The following is a 23,480-nucleotide window of genomic DNA, read 5'->3' on the forward strand; positions in this document are numbered from 1 at the left end:
CTGTGCTGGTAATGCGGTATAACACCATGGGGCTCTACCTAGGGGTACCTTGCTTTGCGCCTGTTCAATTTGTGTCCACAGTTTAGTCTTGTGATGTTGGCTCCAGTCCACTAATCTACTCAGATGAATTGTGTAGTAATAAGTGCGGATATCTGGTAATGCCAGACCTCCGTGAGGTTTAGGGAGGATAAGTATTTTTTTTGCGAGTCTAGGTCTCTTCCTGGCCCAGATGAATTCTGTAAAGATCGATTGCACTTGCTTAAAATAAATCGCAGGTATCTGGATAGGTAGAGCCTGCATGAGATACAGAAATTTGGGAAGTATGGTCATTTTTAGGATGTTGCCGCGACCCATCCACGAGTGGAGTCCAGTGTGCCATTTACTTAGTAGTGTTTTGACCTTTTTTAGGAGGGGTGGGAAATTAAGTTTGTATATTTTAAAAAAGTTTTGTGGGATTAATGTGCCTAAATATTTCAGTGCTGTATTGGTCCATTTTAGGTTGAAACTTGATTGGAGGTGTTTAAGTTGTGGTTGGGGTATTTCGACACTCATTGCTTCCGATTTAGAGAGGTTAATTTTTAGGTTTGAAAGTTCTCCATATTTTGCAAACTCCCGTAGTAGGTTTGGTATGGATATGGTAGGGTTTGTGAGTGAGAACATCATATCGTCAGCGTATGCCGAAACCTTGTGTGGGGTCCCGTCTACCTCAATGCCGGTGATGTCTGGATTCAGTCTAATATGGCATAAAAAGGGTTCAAGGGATATGGCAAAAAGTAACGGTGAAAGTGGGCAGCCCTGTCTTGTCCCGTTTCTAATCTGGAACGAGTCCGATAGTACACCGTTGGCTCTGACCCTCGCAGTAGGGTTTGAGTACACCGCTTTGATCCAGTTTGTCATGTTGTCTCCCAATCCTATATTTCTCAGTGTAGCAAGCATAAGATCCCAGTTTACCCGGTCGAACGCTTTTTCTGCGTCTGTGCCTATGAAGACACTAGGGAGCTTCTTAAGATTGGCCGAGTATAGTAGATTTAGAACCTTAGTGGTGTTGTCTCGGGCTTCCCTGGTAGGCACAAAGCCTACCTAGTCCAGGTGTATCAGTTGGGTCAAGTGTTGTTGTAGTCTGGTGGCTAATATTTTTGTGAAGATTTTTAGGTCGGTGTTGAGGAGAGATATTGGGCGATAGCTCCTGCATTGAGTCGGGTCTTTACCCTCTTTGGGGATAACTGATATATGGGCTAGTAAGGTTGAGTCGTGAAGTTTACCTGCTTCACTGAGAGTATTGAAAAGTTTGATCATTTGTGTACCTAGTGAAGGGAGTAGGGTCTTATAGTATTGCGTTGTTAGTCCATCCGGGCCGGGGGCTTTCCCAGGTTTGGTGTTGCCTATTGCTGTCTGTAGTTCTAGAAGGGTGATGGGTTCTTCTAACTGTTCGCGTGCTTCAGTCGGTAAGGTCGGCATAAGGGAGGATGTTATGTATTCCGTCATTCGCTCAGAAGGGTATGAAGGTGTGGGCAGGCTATATAACGATGCATAGTATGTTTTAAACGCTTGGGAAATTTGTTGGGGGAGGTTGACAGTCTGTTCCGCAGATGCTGATATCCGCGGTATGTATGAAGCTGTTCTCTGTGTCCACAATGTGTGGGCTAGGAATCTGCCACATTTGTTCCCTGATTCATAGACCTTTCTGCGGCAAATTTGGAGTGCAGCTTTTGCTTTGAACTGGAGAAGGTCTGTGATCTGTTTGCGTGTGATGTTCAGTTCACTCTCCAATGGTCCGGATTGAGTCTGTTTATGTTTAGTTTCTAGTTGTTGCAGTTTGGAGAGTAATGAGGTAAGTTGGGCCGTTCTCTGTCTTTTGATTCTCGAACCGTGTTTAATGAGTATACCTCGTATTACCACCTTGTGGGTCTCCCAAATCACCCCCATATCACTGTCTGTGGTGTCATTTGTTTGGAAGAAGTGACCTATTTCCTTTGTCACATCTGCCAACACCTCTGGGTCTTGCAGAAGGCTCTCATTAAGCCTCCATGGCTTCCGTTGCTTGTTTTGGATGTCTGTCAAAGCATACTTGAGTATGACCGGGGCGTGGTCTGACCACGTGATAGAGCCTATACTGGAGTCCTTGATTGCTTGTAATTGACTGTGGGGAATCAGGAAATAATCTATCCTTGAGTAGGTGTGGTGTGGGCGGGAGTAAAATGTATAGTCTCGCTCGCCTGGGTGGAGCAGGCGCCATACGTCAATCAATTGGGTGTTGTGGAGTGTTGTTTGAATTATTTTCCTCCGGCCTCTAGGTATGGATGTCTTTCCTGTCAAGGTATCCTCTCCTTGGTCTAGGGGGATGTTGAGGTCGCCTCCCACTATAAGCTGCCCTTCCGTAAATTCCTGTAGTTGTTCTAGGTGTTTTTTGATGAAGGTGTCCTGGTTACTGTTTGGTGTGTATAAGTTCGCAATTGTTACCTTCACGTCTCCTATCAACCCCTTGAGGAACAAGAACCGACCCCTAGGATCTGTTTTAATGTCAATTAGTGACCAGGGGATTCTAGCTGAGATTAAAATTGAGACTCCTCTAGATTTGGTTTCTGAATATGTTGAGTGATATACTGTGGGGTAATATCTATTCTTTAGTACAGGAAAGGTATCACCCCGAAAGTGCGTCTCTTGTAGCAGTGTTATGTCTGCTTTCATGCGTCGCATATCATGTAATAGCATCCTTCTCTTTTCAGGAATGTTTAGACCTTTAGTATTTAACGTCATGAATTTTAGTGCTTCCATTGTCGTGGGGGGTTGGGGATGGGTGGGGAGGGGGGGTACGGGTGTTAACAAGAGGTTTGTTTTAACATGACTGTATTACCGAATGTATTGTCTTTTTTACGAGAGACAAGTGGGTGGGACAAGGGAAAATATGTTGGAAAATACCAGGCAACAGCCCCGACCTTGTCATGTGAGAATTAAGTTAATTATCAGCATTGATTTATCAGAGTAAGAAACGTGAAAGAGAAGCTCACTCCCCCGCTTGCCCCTGATTGGGTCAAGGGGCAAACCGAAATTCGCAATCTCAAATAGGGTAAAGCTTTATTAACAAGTTTTACTGGAAATTATGAGATTGGTTGAATTTGGGACATGCATGGCCCTGGATTGGAATTCAGTCAATGACATAGCAGAGTGTCAGACGAAATCAGCAGAGAGTAGAGGATCTTCCTTTCTTACGTGTCTTGCACTGAGTGTAGTAGTGAAGTCGACTCGCAACCAGTGGGTTTTTTCCATTTCTTCTTTGGAACCTAACTTATATTTTTTAGAACAAATGTAGTTTATCATTACAGTTCACTTTTTGTTCACTCTCTCTCTCCTGTCAGGATATTCCTTGTCAGCACATGTGTAGCACACTTCATTGGCGCTAGTGCTGCCCTTCCTCTCCTAGTCTGTGTCGCTGTACAGAGGTATACAAGAGGCAGCCACCAATTCAAATTCAGGTACCCATGCTAGTCACTTTTAAAAATATATTGCTTTTTGTATTTTTTCTTAAGAATACATAATTCACCGGAGTCCTTTATATTAGTCTTGAGTTTAGGTTTAGTTGGTTGTGAGATCATGTCAGATACAGAAAGTGTTTGCAGCAAAAGAAGTACCATGTGCATTGGTTAACCATCAGGTAAGTTCATATTTCATTGCAGATAAATATATGGTTGAAATTATTTTTTTGCATGGTGTATGTTTAGGTAATAATGATAACATTATGGTTTACATTATATTGACAAAATGCTGCACAAGGAAATGATTGCTCATCACATATATATATATGGCTTTGGTATAGAAAATGCAGTTTGTTTTAACATGATGCATCTAAGTGTCAAAATAGTTCTCCCTACAAGTATGATCTCTTGTGCCTTGTGTAGCTTACTGCCATGTTCCCCACTGCTATTACTATACTATAGATCACTGGACTCTATGATTAATAAAGACCTCATGTATGTGGCATTCACCTGTTTCGGTTTTCTCCCCAGGAGGTAGCGGGGCCTCTTTAACACTCTCTTCCTCTTCTTTGGAGACTACACTGACAACGTCTTTGTTTTCTTCCTCAGCCTCCTCCATATCACTGTCCAAGTATCCAATGAGAAGTTCTGTGTCCGTGTCTATGTCCTCAATGGCTAGGTAAAATATGTTTTCCCCTTCCTGGATTAAAGATAAATAATATAAAGTGAAAATTGTGTTCATTTAATAAAAAAAGTAACAGAACTATATAAATAACATCTTCAACAAATACAAAGCATTTAATATGTAGCCGAAAACAAATTGCTGATATTCAGGTCTTTTTAACTAAGCAAATTTAATTGTTTGATTTACCAAGAAATACAAAAGTTTTGATTGGCTAAACATTATTAGCTTCAAATATGAAACATCTTATTTCGCTATTGATCTCTTCAAGCAAGTGCGATATCGTGTGCAAGCAGGTCTTACTTAGACAATAGACCCACGAATATTTTTTTTTATCAAACTTAAGATTATTACAAATAAACATAAACGCATAGTAAAATTAGAGCAGATTTTGATACACATCGGAAAGTTGAATTTCAAAAAGGAGTTTTCTCCCTTTCTATGTGTCTCTAACTATATACAAATCTCTATTTTATAATGAATAAACTTCAGTTCACAAAGCTGTAAAATATGTGCCTTTATCATAAAAGGTTGTTAAACACTGCTAATAACCACTTCAGCTCTGGAAGGTTTTACCCTATTCCTGACCAGGTCATTTTTCACTGTGTTACTTTAACTGACAATTGCGCGGTCATGCGAAACTGTATCCAAAAAAATGTATGTCCTTTTTTTCACACAAATAGAGCTTTCTTTTGGGGGTATATGATCACCTCTGCGGTTTTTAAGTTTGCGCTAAAAAAACAAAAAGAGAACGACAATTTTGGGAAAAAAAACAATATTTTTTACTTTCGGCTATAAACATAACCAGTACAAAATATGTAAAAAATCTAATTTCTTCATCAATTTAGGCCAATTTGTATTCTGCTACATATTTTTGGTAAAAAAAAATCCCAAAAAGCGTATACTGATTGGTTTGCGCAAAAGTTATAGTGTCTACAAGCTATGGGATAGATTTATGGACTTTTAATTTTTTTATTGCTTTTACTAATAATGGTGACGATCAGCGATTTTTATCTGGACTGAGACACATTGCGGCGGACAAATCTGACACTAAGTGACACTTTTTGGGGACCAGTGACACCAAAGGAAGGAAAAGGTTTGTATATGCTGGGAGAATATGGGAAATTAAAGCATTTGGATGACAAGTGAACACGGAAGCTGTGACATAGGGATCACCCAAGGCTGTGATATTTGAATCTTAACAATTATATCTCCTTTGTATGATTGACTTATATATCTGCTTTGACATTTAATCATTGAATTAAGACTTTTTCCATTATTTTATATTTTAATATTATTTTATCGTTTATAACACTATTAAATGCCATCAAATCATGCACACAGTGAATTTATCACCCAAGAGATCATCAACTACAAAGGATACAGCATTAGTGAATCAAATGCTATCAGCAATTACACTGGCATCGCATATCTTCATTATGTAACATAATGAGGTGAAACACTTGATAAAATAACAATGGGAGACATAATGGCTTGCTCTCTTTATATACCATTACTAGATCAATAATCTTTTTAACACTGTCTCATATTTTCGTATACAGAGCATAGTGAAAGAAGACCAAAGCAGCTTTCTCCTCCTCAATTGGCATATCATTGAATTTTCTGCTGCATTAAAGCCTTGGATAACACCCAAAAGAACAAGAGGAAAATCATGTTTACCAAAAAAGGACTTCCAAGCTATCTCATACTTCTTGAGTGTTTATGTGATGAGACTTCTGCTATGTGACAAGGAATGTATCCATGGTGTAATTCAGCCTTTTTGTGAAAGAACATACACTAAAACTATGCTCTGTATATGAACTAGAATTTCCATCTTCTTAAGTATTTCTTAAGGTGCTTAACATGGATCACACTTACAGATCTTTTTGGTAATTTGTGTGCTGCATATCAGCACTTACTGGTTCTATCAGAATACCTATGTATCCCTCTTAAGCTAAAGGATACACTAGTTATTATTATTTATTTTTTTTCATCAGAAACTTTGTGGTGCCCACTAATGCACTGTCTACATCAGGGGTAGGCAACCTCGGCCCTCCAGCTGTTTTGAAACTACAAGTCCCATGAGACATTGCAAAACCCTGACAATCACAGGCATGACTCCTAGAGGCAGAGGCATGATGGGATTTGTAGTTTCACCACAACTGGAGGGCCGAGATTGCCTACACCTGGTCTACATTACTATGCAAGACTATCGAACTCAATGGTTTCAGGAAATATGTTTTAAAAGTTGGTGTATATAATAAAGCTGTATTTTCACAATCACTTACATTTGAAATTAAAATGCTGATAGTTCATGCACAGGGTAACGGCATATATTCTCAGAATTTATTAACAAAGGTGGCTTGCTATAGAATGTACGCTCCAATGTCCAAACGATTACTGACCTATATTTCTTGGAAGATTCTCCCATCATTGATTAATTACGAAATTCGTTTGTTTTTCAAAACATGTAAAACATGCTCAATCACTCAAATTTGATGTCCGCACAAAAATTGGACGATGCTGCGGCCCCACTAATGGTAGAAAATCAAATGATTAGGTGCGATTTTCAAACAAAAAATAGATCAGAATTTGACACGTGTATGGCCGGCATAAGCCTGGGTATGCCTAAAATAAAATAAAAATTTGTATGGTTTTTGGGTCAGTAGCACTGTAAGAATTTTTATAAGGCATATCTCCTTTCTGACATAGGGGAAGGGATGGATTTTGTGTCCCTGCAAAGGGAATAAAATCCATCACTTCCCTGAGTAAAAGCACCACACATAGTACAGTAAAACAGTGGCTAGGCACAAAGTTAACCCTTTGATCACCCTAGATGTTTAACCTTTTCCCAGCCATTAGTACAGTGACAGTGCATATTTTAAGCACTGATCATTGTATTTGTGTCGCTGGTTCCCTCAAAGTGTCAGTTAGTCCATGTTCACCTCGGGCCGTTTTGGCATGCGATTTGACATCTCAAATCACATGCTAAATTGGCGGCTAATGCCGGCAATAGCTCCGTCCAAATAGGTGCGATGTCGACTTTGCGGCGCCACACCGATTCCCAAAAGTAGTTCCTGTACTACTTTTGGTTACTTAGGCGGCGATTTGAATACACATCTGTGCACGAACCCACACAGATTTCTGTCGACTTGTGCTCGAAGTCTAACCCACATCTAACCCACATCAGTGTGGACCTGGGCTTAGTGTTCGACTGTTCGCTGCAATATCACAGTTTTGCTATACATCGTTGCCATTACTAGTATAAAAACAAAATCTCAGTATATATATACCGTAGTCTGAACATGCTATTACTTTTTTGCAAACCAATCAATATACGCTTATTGGGATTTTTTTACCAAAAATATGTAGCAGAATACATATTGGCCTAAATGCTCGGGCACTAGTCAGCATATGAGATTCTTCAGCCTTTAGTTCAATTTTTTTTTAATCTGAATTATATGTGATGGATCAGAACACAATAGTCTAAGTTGGTGAAGTAAAATTTGAAAAAATTTGAAAAATATATACTGTACATAAAATAATTTATAATTTAATTTATAATAATATATTTTTCAGAAATAAAAAACTGATAATTGGCATGTGCGTATGTATTCACCCCTTTTGTTATGAAGCCTATAAAAAGCTCTGGTGCAACCAATTACCGTCAGAAGTCACATAATTAGTGAAATGATGTCCACCTGTGTGCAACCTAAGTGTCACATGATATGTCATTACATATACACAACTTTTGAAGGGCCCCAGAGGCTGCAACTCCTAAGCAAGAGGCACCACTAACCAAATACTGCCATGAAAACCAAGGAACTCTCCAAACAAGTAAGGGACAATGTTGTTGAGAAGTACAAGTGAGGGTTAGGTTATAAAAAAATATCCAAATCTTTAATGATCCCTAGGAGCACCATCGAATCTATCATAACCAAATGGAAATAACATGGCACAACAGCAAACCTGCCAAGACACGGCCACACACCAAAACTCATGAACCAGGCAAGGAGGGCATTAATCAGAGAGGCAGAACAGAGAGGTAACCCTGGAGGAGTTGCAGAGTTCCACAGCAGAGACTGGAGTATCTGTACATAGGACGACAATAAGCTGCACACTCCATAGAATTGGGCTTTATGGCAGAGTGGCTAGAAGAAAGCAAAAAACAAAATGGCACATTTTGAGTTTGCCAAAAGGCATGTGGGAGACTCCCAAAATGTATGAAGGAAGGTCTCTGGTCTGACGAGACTAAAATTGAACTTTTTGGCCATCAAAGTAAAAGCTATGTCTGGCGCAAACCCAACACATCACATCACCCAAAGAACACCATGCTGTGGAGATGTTTTTCAGCGATTGGGACTGGGAAACTGGTCAGAGTTGAGGGAAAGATGGAGGGTGCTAAATACAGGGATATTCTTGAGCAAAACCTGTACCACTCTGTGTGTGATTTTAGGCTAGGACGGAGGTTCACCTTCCAGCAGGATAACGACCCCAAACACACTGCTAAAGCAACACTTGAGTGGTTTAAGGGGAAACATGTAAATGTGTTGGAATGGCCTAGCCAAAGCCCAAACCTCAATCCAATAGAAAATCTGTGGTCAGACTTAAAGATTGCTGTTCACAAGTGCAAACCATCCAACTTGAAGGAAGCTGGAGCAGTTTTGCAAGGAGGAATGGGCAAAAATCCCAGTGGTAAGATGTGGCAAGCTCACAGAGACTTATCCAAAGCGACTTGGAGCTGCGATAGCCGCAAAAGGTGGCTCTACAAAGTATTGACTTTAGGGGGGTAAACAGTTATGCACATTGACTTTTTCTGTTATTTTGATCTATTTGTTGTTTGCTTCACAATAAAAATAAAAAAAAAAAAACAAACATCTTCAAAGTTGTGAACATGTTCTGTAAATAAATGATGCAAATCCTCAAACAATCAATGTTAATTCCAAGTTGTGAGGTAACAAAACACCAAAAATGCCAAGGGGGGGTGAATACTTTTGCAAGGCTCTGCTGAACAATTCTATAAGACCTCTTTCACACTGAGGCGTTTTTCAGGCGCTTTTGGGCTAAAATTAGCGCCTGTAAAGCGCCTGAAAACGGCTCCCCTGCAGTTTCAGTGTGAAAGCCCGAGTGCTTTCACACTGAGGCGAGGCGATGCGCTGGCAAGACGTTAAAAAAACTCCTGCAAGCAGCATCTTTGGAGCGATAAAAGAGAGGTGTATACACCACTCCTAAAATGTCCCTGCCCATTGAAATGAATGGGCAGCACTTTGCAGGTCATTTTAACCCTTTTTCGACCATTAGCGGGGGTTAAAAGCGCCCCGCTAGCGGCCGAAAACCTCCGCAAAAACTAGCAGCGCTTTACTGCAGACGCCCCAGTGTGAAAGCAGCCTCACTCTGATCAGGGGATTACAACCCGCTAATCAGAGTTATTAACCCCTAATGTGACCGCCCCCCTCATGCCACCATCTCCCTGTCCCCTGTCTCTCCACCCCCACCGCTCCCTTCCATTTAAAACTGCCCCCCCCTCTCCTCTCCTATCCCCTTCACCCCCTTCTTCCCCTCAGCACTGATTATCCAACCCCCCCCTGCAAACCCGCTCACCGCAGCTACCATCATTAGCATGCCTCTTCTTCCACTCCTGCCGGCTTCAGCTGCTGCATGGGGCTTGTGGGGGGGTCCAGATGTGTTCCCCCCACCAGTCCGATCGCCCCCTCAACTGCCCCCGCACCCCTGATCCATGGTCGCTCTGAGCGGCATCTCTCCTTCCCCTCCCGCCGCCCACAGCTTCTCCCTGCACTGATCTCCGTGATCTGTCAGGCTGTGGAGCGTGGGGGGGGGGGGTGCGGGTGGGGGTGAAGAAGGGGCTTGGGGGGCTTAGTAAACATGACTTTAAAAAAATGTAAAAAGTAAATAAAAATTGAAAAAAAGCACATAACATAGTAAGACCCCCCTGGTCCACCCACACTCACCCTTCCACGGTAACGCCCCCCCCCACACTCACCCCTCCACGGCTTCCTCAGCTTCTCCTCCATCCTGACTGGCCAGGAGGAGAAGCCAAAAGACAATAGCGAATATTAATTTTCTATTGTCACAAGTGGGTGGGTTTGGGTGCAATGCTCTGTGCCCCAAGCCCAACCTTTTTCAGGCCAATTAGAGCCGTCTTTTTTTAACATACTGGGATCAGATGCAGGCGGGTGTAAACGGACACATGTCCATTTACATCAGTCTCTCCCTAGAGAACAATAGGTGGTCCGATTGGGCCTGCCTGAAAAACGAATAGGCAGACCCAATTGGTGTGCTTGTGTGAAAGAGGCCTAAGGCCTTGTTCACACTGGGCATACACAGCGTACCTTTACAGGGTGTTCCGCGCATCTCTGTGCAGGCAGTCCCACTGATGTCATTTGGGATGACGCACCTGCACGAACAGAGCCGTTGCTCCCAATTTTACATCCACGTAGGTCTGTCTGCATCTCCCTGTGCTCACACTGTCTGCATTCGGGGTCATGTACCCACACCCACACGGATGTCGGATTGGGAACAGCAGTTATGCCTGTGCAGCCGTTGCATCCCAACTGACATAAATGGGACTGCATGTACGGGGATGCATAGAAAACCTGTGCATTCCTGTGCAGGTAAACATGGGCGTACACTTTAGTATGCCACATGTGAACGAAGTTTTAGTACTAATTTAGCAGGAATTTTGTAAGTTGCATTGTGTTTATCTGCAATATTAATGATTTTAGTGTATTTTTTGTGAAAATAGCGATATGATGAACATTTGCGCAATAATTGCAGGGCCCAAAAAATCAGTAGCAATTTTTTTATCCTACAGGTCATGTGCTTTCAGAAAATGTTTAGTTTGAGGGGTCTTTTCAAATTCTGAAAGCTGTAAGTGAAAAATGGTAACCTCCGGATTTTTTTAGTAAATTGTTATTTACCCTTACACAGGCTATCCCCCTTCAGTCTATTACGAATGCTACTGCTAGACTAATACACCTCACTAATCGATCTGTGACTGCTGCCCCTCCCTGCCAATACTTTCACTGGCTTCCCCTACCCCACCGTATAAAATTTAAAATTCTAACCATAACATACAAGGCCATCCACAACATTGCCTCCAGCTACATCACCAACCTCATCTGCAGATATCGCCCAAATCGTCCCTTCCGCTCCTCCCAGGACATCCTGCTCTCTAGCTCCCTTGTAACCTCCTTTCATGCTCGTCTTCAGGACTTCTCCAGAGCCACTCCCATCCTCTGGAATTCCCTGCCCCCATATATCCGATCAGCCCCTAACCTGTCCACCTTTAGGAGATCCCTGAAAACTCACTTATTCAGGGAAGCCTATCCCACACCCACCTAACAACCCCAACAAATCATTCCCCGCATCTATTACCTTTTGTACCACCACCCCCTCCCTTTAGAATGTAAACTCTACAATAGGGCCAAAACAATTAATCAATTAATCGAGAACTAATCGATTATGAAATTAATCGATTACTATTTTCATAATCGATTAATCGGACAGCAACATAATGGGGTTAAAAAAAACAAAATTAGCCCTTTATATTACAAAAAGAGCAAATAATCACTACTGTAAATATTACTTTCACTATTCCACAGTAAAAAATGAACCCCTTACAGTAGCGATTTGCTCTTTTTGTACTATAAAGGGTTCATTTTAGTTTTTTTGACCCCATTATTTTACTAAACATCTTAGGCCTGGTTCACAGCTATGTGTTTTTTGGTGCTTTTTGCAGAAACGCACACTACAGTTCATTTACCATGGTTTGCTATGGGACACGTTCACATCTATGCTTTTTTTTTCAGCCGCTGCGTATTTGGAAAGTGTCGAGGACTTTTTTCAACGCAAAATGGTGCTTTTTTGGTTCAATATACTTTAATGGAGAAGCTGCAGAAAAGCATATAATGTGTTTTTGCAGCAATTTGTGCTTTTTTTTTTATCTGCCCAACAACAAATTGGGCAAAAAAGCATAAAAAAATGCAAAAACTTTAATTTAGCAGGAACTTTGTACATTTTGCCACGTATGAATCCACTATTAATGATTTTAGTGTATTTGTATTTTTTTGTGTATTTTTTGCGAAAATATTGCTTTGGTAAACATTTGCGCAAATAGCATGGGGCCTTAAAAATAAATAGCACCTTTTTATTCTACCAGTCTTATGCTTTCAGAAAATATATGCTGGGGGGGGGGGGTCTTTCACAAATTCTGAATACTGTAAGGGAAAAATTAAAACCTTCATATTTTTATAAAAATTTGTATATTTACATTTTTGCATACATTACCTTCAGATTTTTTGAGAAAATTTGGATATTTACACTTTTGGATCTGTTCAATTTTCACCATTTCGCAAAAAGATGCAATTTAAAAGTTACAAATATTTGTTATTTATTAACTCAATACAGGTTAATATTTTAGATTTAGTAGGAATTTTGTAAAATGTGCTGTGTTTTTATCTGATAATAATGATTCTAAGTGTATTGTTTGCAAATATATTGGTTTGATAAACATTTGTTCCAATACAGCGGGGTCTAAAAAATCAGTAGCACCTTCTTTTTATTCTACTGATCATGTGCTTTCAGAAAATATATGGTTTGGGGGATCTTTCACAAATTCTTAAAGCTATAAGTGAAAAATAAAAAAGCTAATTGAAAAATTGCAAAAATGGTCTGGCCACCTGAGTGCACAAAATGGAGCACAGGGTCTGGCAGCGGAAGGGTTAAGGGAAGCATGAAAATCCATTAATGAGTTGGAGTCACCCTTCCATAGGAGAGAATGTCATCTATATAGTGAGCCCAGAAAACCAAATTAGGCCTCTGTTGGGCATAGATGACATCCTTCTCCAATTTGGCCATAAACAGATTAGCCACGCTGAGGGCATATTTTGCCCCCATCGCAAAGCCTCTGCTCTGTAAATAAAACAACAAAATCAACAAAAATAATTGTGCGTTGCTGCAAATTTTAAGAGATCTATAATAAATTCTTTCTGAATGGGCAGCAAATCCAAATCCTGGTAGTGAGATACTGTGGCCAAACCCGAATCATGGGGAATTATGGTGTATAAGGATGTTACGTCCGCTGTTACCAGCCACCAACCTTCCTGAAAAGGGCACTTCCCAACAAGATTGATAACTGCCCTAGTATCATCTATGTCATCTATGTCCAGCAGAGGCCTAATTTGGTTTTCTGTGCTCGCTTTATAGATGACATCCTCCTCCTGTGGAAGGGTGACTCCATCTCATTAATGGATTTTCTTGATTCCCCTAATCAAAATGAAAGAGGGATTGTCCTCAATTATGAAATTAGTCAATCACAAATCCACAGATCTAAATATTAAAGTGGAGGAAGGCAAGTTGATCATCTCCACTTTCTTTAAGGCTACAGACAGAAATGCCTTTATATCTATCAGCCATCATAAAGTTTGGCTGAATGGAATCCCTAAGGATCAATTTCTTCATACCAGGAGAAATTGCACCAACATGGAAGATTTCAAAAGTGTTCACTCCTGATCCAGAGATTTGTAGAAAAGGACTATGATATAGCAAGTCAAACACTACTATGGAAGAGGTTAGAAATATAGATTGAGATACACTTTTGGGGATAGACCAGAGGTAACTAACTCCACTAATTTCGACATACCCTTCATTACATCATATTCGTCCCAAAACTATACTGTTAAACGTATAATACAAAAAACATTGGCAGATCTTACTTAATAATAATGTGCTTGCACCTTTACTTCCACCAAGACCTCAAGTTGTCTATAGGGGTGCATCTTCTATTAAGGACAGGATAGTGCAATGTGTCCTTGATTCTCCATCTAGACCTTCCTTTCATAGTTTGGTGGGTTATTTTAAATGTGGCAGGTGTCGGGTTTGCCAATTTAACAGCCATAAAAATAAAAAAATGTTGGATTTTACTTGTAATACTACCAGCAGGACATATACCATCAAACGCTTCATTAAATGTAGTACTACGCATGTGATATACCTTCTTCAATGCCCATGTGGGTTACAATATGTGAGCGGCTCTTAAGGTTAGACCTCATGAGCATATTGGTAACATCATAAAAGGGTACAAGAATCACACTGTCTTACGCCACTATGATCTTGTTCATAATAGAGATCCATGTGGTACTCCTTTTGTCTCCCACCAAGTGGATAAATATCTATCTCTTTCTTTTTCTTTCTTTTTCTTTCTCTCTCTCTCTCTCTCTCTCTTTATATATATATATATATATATTAAAAGTTAAATTCCATATGGTTTAAATGTGGATTGGGATGTAAACTGCTTTTTAAACAATGCCTAAACCTGCTTAATTTGTAGCAAATGCTTTTTATATTGCTATTTATTTAAAGTTTTTTTGGTATAACTCTTGAATTTATTTAGTGTTATGTCCCCTTTAAGGAAGGGCAATTGTTATTTTTTAGTGAGTATATGGTGTTCATAACACCAGCTATGCCCTGTTTCATTACTTGTATTTTTATTTATTTTTAATCTTAACAGTACATTATACATTTTTTATCATAATATTTCCTTGGGCACACCAGATTCACGGGAAAGTCATGTCCAGTGCGATTAGCATTACACACTGCTGTGTCCGGTCCTGCTGAGGCTTGAAGTTGCTTTAGTGCACTCAAAGTGAGGCTTGGTCATAAATCTTTGAACCGCAAGTTTGTCGGTGAGAACGAGGCTTGGCTGGTTGTATTGGATACTTATTGCGGTGACAGGAAGTGTTCCTCATGCCCCGGAAGAATTACATTTGTGACAAAATCAGTCAGGCAGAGGATACACAGACCTGTCATCGCATTTGTTTTATCGGTAACATTTGCTGCTGTTTTTAATGTTCTGTGCACTGTCTTTTGGACACTGCATTACCATTTAAATAAACACATGTAAGAAGTTTTTTTACACTATTGGAGCCCCTTTATTTTTGGTATCACTGGGTTATCCAGATGATCTGAGCTCAGTGCAGGAGGAATGGCTTGTGAGGCTCACACAATCCACACTGTATCTTTCGTGGATATGTTACAGCTGGGATATCCAAATGCCTATGGGATCTTCCATAATGGAGGGTCCATTATTTGGGGTAAGAGCACATCCTGACTTTACTGTTGGTGATGTCACAAGCTGGAGGATTCCTTTTGGATTATGTTTTGCATAAGCACCTTAGATTGATGTTCATTCATCTAATTAACTGTTTTTCTTCACTCAGCCTCTGTTGCTGAATGGGCACCTATAAGCAATTTTTGGATTATTATGTTCATGTTATGCATTGATTTTTTAGCGCAATTTATCACCTTTTTTCACTTTATAATTAATGGGTTGTGTTTTAGTGCATTAAAAAAAAGCTGTAAAAAGCTTTTTCAAGCTGCAGTATGCAAGAGGCCTAAGACACAAAATCCCCGCCCTAATTTTTTTATTTAGTAAATAAGACTAAATTAGTGTTTTTGTTTGGAATATATTAATAGTTTTGATCAGGAGTAGGCAACCTCGGCCCTCCAGCTGTGGTGAAACTACAAGTCCCATGAGACATTGCAAGACCCTGACAATCACTCCTAGAGGCAGAGGCATGATGGGATTTGTAGTTTCACCACAGCTGGAGTGCCGAGAGTTGCCCACCCCTGGTTTAGATATAAGCAACCTTACTTGTCATCAAAGATAAGGATATTTTTCAAAACTGTTGTTGTTTTTGGTTCGACACTAAATGTAATCAACAGTCTATAATTCATTATAGTAAATGTTTGAAACATCTTTTATGAAAATCTGCTAATTTTGTTGTCTCAACTGTGACATATTAGCGGATAACAAAACAATTCAAAACAGGACCTGTGTCAGCGGGCTTTGGGCCTTTTTTGTGTTTTGCCTGAAGAAGAAGTTCAATGTTGTCCTAGGTGTCCATGCACATTAGGACATTTAGAGGCATATTTGAAGCTTAGCGTCTAGAGGCAGAAAAAAAAACTTCGTTTTTTTTTTTTCATTTTTGAGAGGAGTTTTCTGGCAGAAAAAAATGCTAAACGCTCTTAAACGCCTATGCAAAAACTCTCTATATGAGTGGTTTTTTTTCTGCCAAGGGAACTGCCATTTTTTTAAGCTCAGTGTGCATAAACCCTCAACCTGATGTATTCTTTGTGACAACCAAAACTCATCTCCATATACACTATATTACCAAAAGTATTGTGACACCTGCCTTTGCACACACATGAACTTTAATGGCATCCCAGTCTTAGTCCGTAGGGTTCAATATTGAGTTGTCCCTCCCTTTGCAGCTATAACAGCTTCAACACTTCTGGGAATGCTGTCCACGAGGTTTAGGAGTGTGTCTATGGGAATGTTTGACCATTCTTCCAAAAGTACGTTTGTGAGGTCAGGCACTGATGTTGGGCAGGAGGCCTGGCTCGGAGTCTCCACTCTAATTCATCCCAAAGGTGTTCTATCGGGTTTAGGTCAGAACTCTGTGCTAGCCAGTCAAGTTCCTCCATCCCAAACTCACTCATTCACGTCTTTATGGACCTTGCTTTGTGCACTGGTCCAAATCAATTGGTGGGGGGGGGGGGGGGTTATGGTGTGGAGTTGATTTTCAGGGGTTGGGCAAGGTATCAGCAAACCAAATCATTTTGGACAATTTCATGCTCCGAACTTTGGGGGAACAGTTTGGGGATGTCCCCTTCCTGTTCCAACATGACTGTGCACCGGTGTACAAAGCAAGGTTCATAAAGACATGGATGAGCGAGTTTAGGGTGGAGGAACTGACCTGCACAGAGTACTGACCTCAACCCAACAAAAGACCTTTGGGATAAATTAGAGTGGAGACTGCAAGCCAGGCCTTCTCGTCCATATCAGTGCCTGACCTCACAAATTGAAGAATGGTCAAACATGCCCATAGACACACTTCTAAACCTTGTAGACAGCATTTCCAGAAGAATTGAAGCTGTTATAGCTGCAAAAGGTGGGCTAACTTAATATTGAACCCTACGGACTAAGACTGGGATGCCATTAAAGTTCATGTGCGTGTAAAGGCAGGTGTCCCAATACTTTTGGTAATATAGAGTATCTACCATTCAATTATTAGTGATCTATAAATGGAGTGTTTATTGTATAATTTAATTGCAAAGATCTACATTGTAAATGACATGTATGGGTAATATGGACAATTAAATACCCCCTCATGAAAGAATCTGTAGCCATATGTGTTTTGCATACACTGAGGTCTGTAGTGTTCCTAACCCTACATCAAAAACAAATCAAGGAAATTGAAAAGGAGGGGGGGTCAGGAAAGGCATGTGAGCAGCCGCTTATCACAAAGCTACCGCCAGTTACCCTGTGTTTGATCCTGTTCCCGGCTCTGCAGGATCGTTTCTTTGGTGCTCGATGGTTCCGGATCTCTCCCTGACTTACCCGCTCTGTTTGGCGTCCTGCTACAATGATGGTTACCCGCAAAAACAAGGAGGGAACCGAGCAGCCCAAGATCCAACATGGCGCCACAGCGGCCCTCCAGCAGCATGGCTTGCGCGGTGCAGAGAAGAAGGACACAGTGAGTAAGCCGCCCAGAACTCCTAAAACGGCTGCTGGTGATCAACCCAGGGACAAGAGATATTATGCCCAGAAGCTCTCTGGCATGACAGACTTGGCTGATGCAGCAGAGCCGGAGGCTTTTGCTGAGGGGGGATACAGTGCAGGAGGGATCTGGCACAGGCAGCCATTTCAGCACAGTCTGAGGCACACGCTTCTGAGGCAGAGAATGAGGAGATAGAGGGAGAAAGAGGGAGAAGAGGAGACTGAACAGCCGACCCTGGCTGCTATATTACGGGCAGTTAATAAATGTACTGCATCAGTCAACACTGTACAAGAACATTTTGGTGGCCTGAAAGAGGAAGTAACCCTGATCAGACAAGACTTGCAAAAAATCAGGGAAAGAACAACTGTAGCTGAATGCAGGATCAGTGATCTGGAAGACAAGCTCCCTCCTCTAGTCAGGGAAGATTGAAAAGACTATCTGCAATTTACTGACCTTAGATCGCAATAAATCCCAAATCACACCACTTCCAGAATGACTTTGGTATGAATATTGAATCCCCCTGATGAGTCACAAGACCCTATGATGTAACGCGTAGAGGAGGGGCACATTGGTTTGGCAAGACACTTTTGCATCTCTCACGGAGAGTGGCACGGAGTAGCTGCAGCATTGTGGTTTTACATGATATATGCTGTATATAGTTGGCGCACTGGAGCACCTTTTGAATGTGAGTTCTATGTACAATTTTTAATACATTTTAGATTGTTTAAAAATGATAGCACTATTTGGAGCTCTTTTTCTCTCATATATATTGAGTCATAATGGAGGCACATCAATGGAGCAACGAGGCGGAAAGCATGATCTGTTTTTCCAGGGTGACTAAAATGCTTTATTTGACCAAACTTAAGTGTGAGTTCACACTCTGTGAGGTAAGTGCATTTCTTATGGAGGAGCACTGAGGTGAATAGATACAAAGCACAGATTTTTGAGAATTTGTGAAGACTCAACAAGTTACAACTTTTTTCTGACATTTTCATAAATTAAATATTTGACTGCACTCAAACACGGGATTTATATTACTACACGACGAAATACATATGAATGTATCATTTTATTGTATATTCACATGTTATTATGTTGACACTCATATTTGCACAGGAGAATTGATACACTCAGGCCCCATTCACTCCTGAGCATTTTGTAGCTTGAAGCCTCAAGCTACAAAACGCTGAAGGGGAAAAAATCAATTATTCTCTATGGAGATGGTTCACATCTCCACTCCAAAAGCCTGAAGCTAGAAGCTCCAAAACAACTGAAGCTCAAACAAGTTCTGGAGCTTCTTTTTAGGCCCCTTTCACACTTGTTCGACTTGTCCTGGGACTTGGGACTGCAATGTCACATGAAAAGCCGTACCCCATGATTTTCAATGAGTATCATTCATATCTGTGCGACTTCAATTCACACCGACTTCAAAGTAGTCCCTGTACTACTTTGGTCCGACTTTGATTTGAGTTACACAGACATTCCCTGAAATCGCTGCAAAATCACGGCCGCGAAATTGTGGCAAAATCGCGTGACTTTGAAGTCGAGGTAGTGTGAAAGGTGCCTTAGGAAGATTAGAGGTGTTTTTCTACTTTTTACATTGGTGAGCATTTGACCTGTACAAAATTGCAGCATAAACGCAGCAAAAAAATGTGACTTTCTGCCTGAAAATGAAACGCTCAGGTGTGAATGCAGCCTAAGGCCCATTTCACACTTGTAGACCTTGTCCTGCGACTGCAAAGTCACATGACAAGTCTTTCCCATGATTTCCAATAACAATCATTCATATTAGTACGACTTCACGTCATGCCGACTTCAAAGTAGTCCCTGCACTACTTTGGTCTGACTTTGATCCTACTTCAGCCCATTGAATATCACTGAAGTCGGATCGCCGTCTTAACTGATGCGACTTTGGCATATAACTTGTGCTCTGATGATCTTAAAAGGAAACTCTGCGCAAAATGTAAAAAAAAAACGGCATGGTTTTCCTCTCCAAGAGCATACCAGGCCCAGCAGGTCAAGAAAGGCGGTGGGGACTCCTTCTCCTGAACCGTACCAGGCCACATGCCCTCAACATGGGGGGTGGGTGGCCCTGCGCCCCCCACCCAAAAGCACCTTCTCCCCATGTTGATGAGGACAAGGGCCTCTTCCTAACAATCCTGGCCGTTGGTTGTCGGGGTCTGCGGGCAAGGGGGGCTTATGGGAATCTGGAAGCCCCCTTTAACAAGGGGACTCCCAGATCGCCCGATGCATGATGGGGTGGTGACGTCATAAGGGGTGGGGCCACCGTATGACGTCACTCGGTGACCCCGCCCCATGCCAATATAAGTAGTGGCACACCGCGTACCTAACATTAGAGCGGGAGAGAGTGTCGCGTCAACATCAGAAGAAGAACAGAGCGTGAAGACCCAGAAAAAGAGCGAGAAGACAGCGGAAAAGACCCGGCAGAGGCAGAAGACAGCAGACAGAGGGAGAAGAACCGGAGAGAGCTAGAAGACTCGGCAGAGGCAGAAGACATCGCCAGAAGAGGGAGAAGAGCTGGAGAAGGGAGAGAAAGTCCGAAGAGAGGAATAAATTACTTTAAAAACCTGTGTACTGCATTTTATTTTTGACACTTTTTAGATGAATGATACAATGTATCCCATACTCATTCACATAGGGTGGGGGGCCGGGATCTGGGAGCCCCCTTCCAGATTCCGATTAGCCCCCCTGCCCACAGACCCCGACGACCAACGGCCAGGGTTGTCAGGAAGTCTTTGCAGTCCCAAGTCACAGGACAAGTCCTACAAGTGTGAAAGGGGCCTTAGGCTGCATTCACACCTGCGCGTTTTGTTTTCAGGCAGAAAGTCAAATTTTTTTTGCCACGTTTTTGCTGCAATTTTGTACAGGTCTAATGGTCACCAATGTAAAAAGTAGAAAAACACCTCTGATCTTCCTAAGGCACCTTTCACACTACCTCGACTTCAAAGTCGCGCAATTTTGCCACGATTTCGCGGCCGTGATTTTGCCGCGATTTCAGGGAATGCTTGTGTAATTCACATCAAAGTCAGATCAAAGTAGTACAAGGACTACTTTGGAGTCGATGGGACTTGAAGTCGCACAGATATGAATGGTACTCATTGGAAATCGTGGGGTACGACTTGCCCTGCGACTTGCAGTGCCAAGTCGCAGGACAAGTCGCACAAGTGTGAAAGGGGCCTAAGTGGTTTGTTTTGAGTTATCAATAATAGAACTGCTTTTAAATATAAGGCAAACTTACATAAGCTGTAAAAAAAGAAATGTTTCTTGACTTGTGTCCCTAGTTAGTACAAAGCTCAGTGTGGTAGGCCATTAGGAATGTTTGAATGATTTCTAACAGTGCTATTTGTTTTATCTTAACATTTTACATTGCATTTTAATTAGTCTGTAGTCACTGAAAGCTTAAATGCCGTTAGCATCATCAAAAATGGCAAAAAATATTTTCTTTGTAGGTTTGATAACCTTGAAATTAGCAGTCTTTAAAATACACACATCAAGAAGACAAGCTAATTCTGTCCTCCGAGTACCCTTGACACAAATTCTATCTCATTTTTACAACTTGTGTTCCATTACAAGTTAATCTTCTCTTTGTAGTTATAAAGACTTGTAGTAGATTTGCTGTGTTCACCAAACAGTTCAGCAATATGTAAATTCAAATAAGTAGCTTATCGAAGGTCCTCTCTTTAAGTTTCTTTCATTGCAATCTGCGGTACTGTGATAGTCTCGTTATATAATATTAGAAGAGCTTACTAAATAAAATGTAAAGGGGTCTCACATTAAAACATTAGCAATGGCTTTTGTATCTAAAAGCGAGAAAGAACATATCTTCACTGTGCATTGCTAAAACTGCTAAGGATTTCAAAGATTAAAAAGTTGTTAATCAAACTGATGTCCTAGATGAGCACATTAAATCCAAACCATTGTTAAACAATACCACAAATTACATCACTGATTCTGTATGTTTTATCTGCAGTGTCAGGTAAAAAGCCCCAATAAAATCTGTTTTTTTTTTTCTTTAATATTATGCCATCTTTACTTATGCTGCTTAAACCCCTGCCCTAGATAATCTTTTTTATAGCTCCATGTGAAAGGTTAATCAGGGGACATACCGACTTTGACCCCAAGCTTGTACAGGCAAGCCAATAGCTACGTGCAAGGAAAGAGGTACAAGAAAGAAGATGTGGTAGGTAAGGCCATTTGCTGTTCTTTATTTTAACTGCAGGGAAAAAGTTGGGCAAAGAAACCAGTACCCGAACATTATCTCCTACTGACCACAGGCATTCTGTCACTCTGCTTTAAATACAAATATTGTTAAGTTGACCATCCTGGATACTTGTTGGCGTTGCATATATTTTGGTTGTGCCCTCAACTACATAACTTCTGGACCCAAGTGCAAACGCTAGCCCAAAGGCTCACCGATCACCGTGTACCATGAGATCAGGATTTTTATCTCTCTTCCATCAGAAAGATTTCCCCATCAAAACATATAAAAACTCAGTTATTATGTATTTGGTTAATGCAGCTCGCTCTTGCATTCCAGCAAGTGCCCACAGTCCAGCTTTGGCTCAGCCACATGCCCACAGTCCAGCTTTGGCTCATCCACATGGAAGATTTAACCAGCTCTCTCAAAGGGATGTCCATTCATTTCAATAAAACATGGCTCTATTGGTTGGACTTCTTCTATTCAGAAGAGTAGACCCTGCCCTCACTGGGTTGGACAGCCTGTAGTGATATTTCCTGAGTAACATCGCATTGCACCCCTCTGATCTACCAGGGCCCCTTGATTGTTTGCTGCTGTAAACTTTTCCTTCCATGATGCAGTTTCTTATTCCCTATCCCCGACCCCCCCCCCCCCCCCCCCCCGCTTTCTGCTCCACTCGTGTTTCTTTCCTGCTCTCTTTACCTGTCTCAAAAAATCTCAAAATCTACTCGCAGCCACAATCTAAGACTAATCTATCTAGACCTATAAAGAGAAAAATCACTATACATACCTTTTGTGAAGCCACTCTGGAATAGACCTATGCTGAGCTGTCATTGATGGCTTCTCTGTGTATGCAGGTGCAGAAGAGGCAGCCGACAATGGAAGCCCCATAGTAACTCTATGGGTGACGTGACTTCTCAGGCATTTCCCAGCCATTGTCGGCTGTCTCCTGTACACAGCTCCTGCTGCTGGAGACTGGAGTGGAGCAGCTTCAGAAAAGGTATGTATAGCGATTTTTGCTTTACAAGGCTAGATAGGTTAGTCTTAGATCAGGGGTCTCCAAGCTATGGCCCCCCAGTTGTTCAGGAACTACAATCAGGGCCGTCTTTAGCGCAGGGCAAACGGGGCACTTGCCCCGGGCCCAATCTTTGTTGGGGGGCCCGCGCTAGCCGTGAATTGGGGCCCCGATCACAGCTTTGCAGAGCGCACAGAGGACACGGGAGGATGTATTCCTCGCTAGCCAGCTGAGAGGGGGCGGGGCCGGGAGCTCCACTGACGCTCTGACCCCGCCCACGTGCAGCCTGTGTACTCGGAAAAGAGCTTCTGTAATGAGAGCCAGTGATCGGAGTGCGACTGTCAGTGGAGCTTCCGGCCCCGCCCCCTCTATACTGGCTGGTGAATACAGAGGTTCGGGGGCGGGGCCCGGAGCTCCAATGACACTCCCACTCCGATCACTGGCTCTCACTACAGGCGCTCTATTCCCAGTACACAGACTGCACGTGGGCGGGGTCAGAGCGTCAGTGGAG

The 23,480-nt window shown here is 41.7% G+C and overlaps 1 protein-coding gene across 4 annotated transcripts in view; it reads right to left on the reverse strand.

The window, feature by feature from the left end:
* PRDM5 (PR/SET domain 5) overlaps positions 1 to 23,480 on the reverse strand; it is a 328,080-nt gene that overhangs the window by 262,914 nt on the left and 41,686 nt on the right. For all 4 annotated transcript variants that reach the window (XM_073603356.1, XM_073603364.1, XM_073603346.1 and 1 more), the window contains exon 4: positions 3,984 to 4,173. In XM_073603356.1, the coding sequence (XP_073459457.1) occupies positions 3,984 to 4,173 (190 nt within the window). The remainder of the gene's footprint in view (positions 1 to 3,983; positions 4,174 to 23,480) is intronic.

This window comes from Aquarana catesbeiana, linkage group LG01, assembly GCF_042186555.1.
Source record: "Aquarana catesbeiana isolate 2022-GZ linkage group LG01, ASM4218655v1, whole genome shotgun sequence".
NCBI classification, from domain to species: domain Eukaryota; kingdom Metazoa; phylum Chordata; class Amphibia; order Anura; family Ranidae; genus Aquarana; species Aquarana catesbeiana.